General features: G+C 37.4%; 1 protein-coding gene across 1 annotated transcript; it reads left to right on the forward strand.

The window, feature by feature from the left end:
* The first annotated feature begins 4,970 nt into the window (after positions 1–4,970).
* LOC112202132 lies at positions 4,971–7,036 on the forward strand. The gene is made up of 2 exons (XM_024343052.1): positions 4,971–4,986; positions 6,267–7,036. The coding sequence occupies exons 1-2, from the start codon at positions 4,971–4,973 to the stop codon at positions 7,034–7,036; spliced, it is 786 nt and encodes a 261-aa protein (XP_024198820.1).
* The last annotated feature ends 435 nt before the right edge of the window (positions 7,037–7,471 follow it).

Raw genomic sequence — 7,471 nt, forward strand, 5'->3', positions numbered from 1 at the left:
ATCGTTGAACCAAAAAATATTAAGGAAGCCTTGTTGGATGATAACTGGATTAGTGCTATGCAGGATGAGCTGAATCAGTTTACTAGGAATGATGTGTGGTACTTGGTACCTCGACCTAGTAAGTGCAATGTTATAGGAACAAAGTGGATTTTCATAAACAAAAGTGATGAAAAAGGGAATGTAATTAGAAATAAAGCTAGACTAGTTGCTCAGGGATACTCTCAGGTTGAAGGTCTTGACTTTGACGAGACATTTGCTCCTGTAGCTAGATTAGAATCAGTTAGGTTACTCCTTTCCGTAGCATGTCATCTCAGGTTCAAATTATTTCAAATGGACGTCAAAACTGCTTTTCTGAATGGGATTCTTCAGGAAGAAGTTTATGTGGAACAGCCTCCTGGTTTCAAAGATCCACATAACTTAGATCATGTCTACCGGCTCAAGAAAGCCCCGTATGGACTGAAGCAGGCTCCTCGAGCCTGGTATGAGAGGCTTTCTACTCATCTTATGCAAAAAGGGTATACTAGAGGGTCCATTGATAAAACATTGTTTGTCAAACGAACTAAAAATGACATTATCATTGCACAAGTGTATGTTGACGATATCGTTTTTGGTTCCACATCCAGATACCTTGTCTAAGAGTTTCAATCCGTCATGGAAAGTGAATTTGAAATGAGCATGTGTGGTGAACTAACCTTTTTTCTTGGCTTGCAAGTAAGGCAGATGGATACAGGTCTGTTTCTCTCTCAAACCAAATACGCTGAGAATCTGATAAAGAAATTTGGTCTTGAATCCAAGAAGACAGTGAACAATCCCATAGGTACCACTACTAAGCTGAGCGAAGACCAGGATGGGAAATCAGTTGATCCCACACTCTTTCGCAGTATGATCGGCAGCTTACTCTATCTCACGGCTAGCAGACCTGATATTTCCTATAGTGTGGGAGTGTGTGCTCGATTTCAATCAAATCCCAAAGAATCACACTTGGAAGCTGTCAAAAGAATCATCCGATATATTTCAAGTACAGTTCACTGTGGTATTTTCTATACCTTTGACACTAATGTGGAAATTGCAGGATATTCTGATGCTGACTGGGGCGGAAACTTAAAGGACATAAAGAGTACCTCTGGGGCATGCTTTTTCATTGGCAACAATCTGGTTGCTTGGCACAGTAAGAAACAAAACTGCATCTCTCTATCTACTGCAGAAGCTGAATATGTTGTAGCTGGAAATTGCTGCACACAAATGCTTTGGATGAAGCAAATGCTTCATGATTATGGCATCTCTCAAGGTAAGTTGTCTATCTTCTGTGACAATACTAGTGCCATCAACATCACAAAAAATCCTGTTCAACATTCTCGAACAAAGCACATTGACATTCGATATCACTTTATTCGGGATTTGGTTGAGCAAAATATACTTGAGTTAAGCTTTGTACCCACTACAAGTCAACTTGCTGATTTGTTCACTAAACCACTTCACACTGCTAGGTTTGAGATGTTGAGAAATGCATTAGGCATTTGTTCTAAGCATTAAGGCACATGAATGACTGTCCACTGTTGATTGAGAAAAATTGTGATCCTAGTATCCCTTGACCACAATCACTAGTGAAATGGACATCTATTCAGCTATGTATCCTTTATTGCCATGTCTTATTCTGGACAAATAATTGTGTACTCATGTTTAGTCACTGAATTACGTAACTTTGCTATGCACTTCACTTATAGCATTATGTGGTGGCATGTTTCGTGTTCCTTGTCAAGGGAGAATAGGTGAAGTAGGCGGAATGCCTAATATGCTCAAATGATTCATTCCCTCTTCTCAAAGTAATCAGGTCCTTGTTGTGGTGAACTTTCAAGGATTTGTAAGAAATGAGAATGGATATATGTATCCCTTCACTCAAAGTAATCAAGCATTGGTTGTGGTGAACTTTCCAAGGTTTGCAAGAAACGAGTTGGTAGGTGATTTTTGTACGTAAATTGTGAAAAATTCAAACAACAACTCGATACTCTCTTCTTGGAGCATCCTTGTTATGCTTAGCACCCTAAGATCGTCTGGTCTTGTTACATGAGTTAGTGTTTACAAAATAAAGAAGTCTATGACTCAACTACACTCAGTATCTGGAACAATGTTTCCTACTTCTCCTAGCATATCTCCTGAGCTCAGTCTGTGTGCGAAGTTCTTCCACTTCACTTCTTCTCTCTTTCACTGAACATGTTTCTAAGCCCTATGTACTGCTCATACTCACTTTTTCACTGGTTTACTCTTTCTTGTCTAAATATGTTGATGGAATACATCGTGGTTGATACCTTGACATATGTTCCTTTCATTAATTGATTCATGTTCTTTAGGTTTCAACTATGCTATATTTTCTCTTTTCAATATGACAACTGCATTCATTACCTTGATTCTTAACAAAGGAAACGATTGTGTGATATAATTGCTTATTATGGACATTGGTTTGTCTCTTCGTTTCCTTCCTTTATTGCTATCTGGCTGCACTTAATTTCCTTACTGATTAAGCCTAAGTTGAGGGGGAGACGTTACTTGCATGCATGTATCTCGGTAACCTACATTGTCATAATTGCTCTTCTTGGAAACGATCTCTCCAACCGATATGTCTCTTGATTCTTTCTAACCCTACAGTTTGCTATATATTACCTATGATCTCTCTTTCAGATTTCACTCTGGTTTGTCTCAGTTTCTAGGGTTTTTCACATACTGTTTCTCTCACCATGGTTCGCACAAAGCACACTACTCGCCTTGGTGGACATCGCCGCCTTCCTCCTCCTGAGGAGGGCCTTCAGGCAGCTGCCAGAGCCAACATTCTCCATCCTGGCATGCCCCGTGAACGAAGTCAGAGTCCTCCTCTTCGCCTATCTTCTTTTGGTGTCCCTTCTGCTGTTCCTCATCCTCCTGTTTCTCTGGATAGTCTCCGTGACCAGATCCTGGTGACTGTCTGGCGGATTGCATGCCTCACTACCGACATGGACGACATGCACTCTATTCTTGTTCGTACTCATCATGCCCTGACCAACATCACCAAGGAGATCCGGAACTTGCAGCGCCACCCTCCCGGGTTTGACGCTCCCGGTCCATCCACAGCAGCACAGGAGGCAGGCGCACCGGAGGAGAGCTCGACTTCAATGGACAGCGAGGAGTTTCAGGACACTATCACCAAGCTTATGGAGGAGTTCGTCGGGCCTTCCCATTCAAAGGGGGAGAAGTAAAGTTTTTTTTTTTTATTTTGACATTTATGTTTCTGCATTTTAATTTATGTTGGAAAATATTCTATTTTTTGCTTTTGGGGTTGTAAGTGCATAAGCACAAACTATTTGGGATGCTTATTATTACTATATTATGTGAAATTTACTTTTGGCAACTTGGATATGGAAAAGGATGGAAACTGATTCCTGATCCAAGAAGCACCTTTTTGCTATCTGTTGTGATCCATACAATCTAACATGCAGGGGTTCAAATGTGAAAAAGTCAAGTGTTGAATGGACCCAAAGGGGGAGATTGTAAGTACATTGGACTATCCCTATTCAACACACGACTTTCCCAAAGCAACAAGGAAATCAGAAACTGCAAAGCCTAGGAGAGTATCTCTTCTATTTGTTCGGAGGCTTAAAGAAAATTAAAGAAGTCTGCAAGATCGGATCATCAAGAGAAAATCAAGGAGGATCACTCTCACTGATCTTGAGTATAAGTGGTATTCATTTCATAACATGCTAGATGATTTAAATTGATATGCATGTCGATTAAATTGATTTGGTATACACATCTGCATTAAAGATTTTTGACATGCATGGCTGATAAATAGGAAGTGTAGATTTCAGTTTTAAACATCTTTCCATATTTATCTTATTTGCTAATTAAGAAAAGATTTGATTGAGGGGGAGTTTTCCTCCCTTATAAAAGGTTTCGAAACTGAAATTAGACGTAGGGGGTTTTTGATGCATAAAATTGTCCTCTCTTGAACGACTAAGTTTTTTTGTTCAAATTAGTTTCAGAAAACTCTCTACTTGTTTCATGTATTCTATTGCATAATCTCTCATGTTCATAATTCACTCTTAAGATCAGTGAGACCTTGAGATTGAGGAAGATTGGTTGATTGGCTCTTGTTGATAGAATGATGATTAAGTAAAAAGTTAGATCAGTTGTAAATCAAGTTAGCATTTGTTGCTAAGTGAATGTGTTTGTTATGAACAACACTACTTGTATACTGTAAACTCATTTGATTCATATTGGATTGATTTCTCGTGTTGGCTACGTTAAACGCCACGCAATGAAGTTTCCTCAGTGGAAAGGTTTACACTGCTTCAGCAAAAACTTGTGTTCTTTTTACTTGAGTTGTTTGATTATCTAGTCTTGTTATTTATTCAAGTCTTTGCGTTATTGTTCTATCTGGTGATTTCAATTGGTATCGAAGGTGGAATAACAGCCAGAGGGAGTCCACTTCCCATAGCCATTGAACCAATAGGTTTAGTAGTGGGGGATTTCCAAGTCTCTAAGAACACAGACAGATTAAACCCTGCAAATAAAGTCGCAGGCTGCATGGAATCTTCCATCTCCAAGGTTTGGTTCCGTGGAACATGTAAGATATCTTTATTGGACATATCATGTATTGTAACGATATTAAGGAAACCAATTAGTCAATGATTAAATAGTTGAGAATATAATAATTATTATCCGGTTACGATATATTGTTTATTGTTATAATATATTGGTTGGAGACTTAATAAATAAAGGATTTATGTAATCCTAAAGATATGCTATTAAGGTTACTTGGTCATAAAGTTGTGTCTTATTGTATCCTCAATGGGTTAGGACTTTAAGACATATGACCATATAAATACAGGGTCCCTAGGCTCACAATCAATACGCTAAACATTCTGCCCCATTAAGATATAGCATAAGGAGACTGGAGAGACTAGAAGATCTTGTATTCTATGACGACATCAACCGAAGCAATGGCATCCCGACAAGGTTAGTATGCTATTTGGTTAATCAAAACTTATGGTATAATGTGTTTCTATGTATGCATATATATAAAGATAATTCAGAATAAAGTCTACATGTGGTATCAGAGCAAGTCATATGCATCTAGAAATTGCAAAGGTTGTTTTGATTAAAATCTTAGGTTTTCAAAATTGAACAATTTTTTTTTAATTTTGCTTGATCTTGTTTTAAATTGAAAAGAAGGAAAAAAAAAAAAAAAAAAAAAGGGAAAAGGTTAGAACCCAATAAACAAAACAACGTCGTTTTGTTTTTCTTTGTAAGAGAATTTCTCTCTCTTCCCTGCGCGGACGACAAGCAATGGGAGAAAAGCTTCTTTTTCCTCCATTTTTGCAATTTTCAAGCTTCTTTTCGTGTAATTAGAAACCAAATCGATATGAATCCTTTTGGGTTTTAACTACTCTTTGCATCACGATTCCATTGAGGTATGTTTAGAATCTTATGGTTTAATCTTTTGAGAATTCCCAAAATTTGGAGTTTCTAGAGTTGGTGAGTTTTTCAAATTCGGGTAACCTTGATTCATCTTTTGCTTATGGGTAGTTGTTTATATTGTTTCTTGATGCTTATTGCATGCTTGATTGCAAAGAATTGAGGATTTTGTGCAGATTAAAGAATATATATATATATATATATATATATTTTTTTTTTTTTCGTTTATTCTGGAAGTGATGAACTATTGCCTGCTGTGATTGTACAATTGGTGTGAAGACCTTTATGTCTATACGAACTAAAGAACACTAACCATGCAGGTACATAACAAAAACAGAACTCATAAACAGACCAGTTTAAATTTTCTTACATAATACTGGTTGAGTCTTGTTAGACCATGAGTCCATATCAAGAAAAGAAATTAAACAATTGACCTTGGTCAAAAGTTTAAGTATGCTTGGGACCATAAAGAATTTGGTCGATTTGTGGTTTTAATGATTATGATTGATAAATAGAGCCTTGGATTTTGTTTATTTGATTATACGTTAAAATCCGCATGCTGGGGTACTTTGAGGGTGCAATAAAGCGATGCCTCCTTACATCTTGGTTGTGGGAAAGACATCTTCACAGACATGCATTCTAATAATTCCTGCGGTATGAAAAGAAAATAAAGACATATTTTATGCCATCTTTGAGATCAAATATAATATGTAAACTAAAGAAAAATGGGGTTTTGAACAATTATACTTGTTTTATTGTTCTTGATTTAAGCATGTTTTATATATATTTTCTCTCATGTTGTTTTACATGTTTAAATTCAGTTCCTAGCAATGTTCTCTCTGTTGAACCATTAAGTGGTTCAAATTTTAAGAAGTGGAAGGAGGACATAATTATTTCACTAGGACTAGCCGATTTGGATATAGCACTTAGGACTCCCAAACCAGAGAGCGCACATGCCACCGGGACAAACCAACGACGAGCTGCATATGAAAAATGGGAGAGGTCTAACCGGTTATCTCTACTGGTTATGAAAAGATCCATGACAGAGGCCGTACGTGGTAGCATTGAGGATTGTGAGTATGCTGTTGACTATCTTGATGCTATTGGTAAGAAAGACAAGGAGTCTAAGAAGGCTGAAGGGGTTGCTTTGCTATCTAAGTTTAATTCATCACAGCATGATGGCAATGGAAATATCAGAGAGTACATCATGGGTGTTTTAGAGCTAGGTGCCAAGCTTAATTCTCTAGATTTTGGCATCTCTAAGAAGGTGATGGTGGCCCACATCCTAAATACACTACCACCCTCTTTTAGTCAAATGACTGTTTCCTACAACACCAAAAAAGAAAGCTGGACACCTGATGAGCTTATTTCAAATTGTGTTCAAGAGGAGGAACGTCTTCGTCGGGAGAAGGGAAAATCTGTTAATTTTATGCAAAAAGGGAAACAAGGGCAGCAACAAAAGGGAAAAAAGAAGCAGCCATATCTTGGGCCTCAAGGGGGTGTGCAAAAGAAAATGCCTACTACTTCTTCGAAGCCTAGTTCTTCCAATTCTAAAGGATCTTCCAACCCAAAATCTGAACCTTTTCTCTGATACTTCTGTAAGAAAGATGGACACATGAAGCGAGATTGCTCTAGCTACAAAAAATCGCTTGCAAAACAAGGGTTACAGAACAAAGAGGAAACCAAGAAGGGATGAGCTGCAAGTGTTCATGGGCAATGGAAACAAAGTTCAAGTGGATTTCGTAGGCACTATTAGGATAAAATTAGAGTCAAGATTTTCTTTTGATTTAAAGGATGTTGCTTTTATTCCCTCTTTGAGGAGAAATTTAATTTCAGTTGTCAAACTTCGTAGAGATTCTGGTTTTACTTTTGTCATTGATGATGAAATAAAATTTTATAAAGACAATCATTTATTGGGAACTGCGTATCTTTTATATGATCATTGGTGTTTAAATTGTACTTTTTCTATAGAAACCGTGCTTGTTGAAAATTCAGGTTTTAAATCTCCATCTATTTCAAAAAAAGG

The sequence above is a fragment of the Rosa chinensis genome, chromosome 1, assembly GCF_002994745.2.
Source record: "Rosa chinensis cultivar Old Blush chromosome 1, RchiOBHm-V2, whole genome shotgun sequence".
Classification (NCBI taxonomy): Eukaryota; Viridiplantae; Streptophyta; class Magnoliopsida; order Rosales; family Rosaceae; genus Rosa; species Rosa chinensis.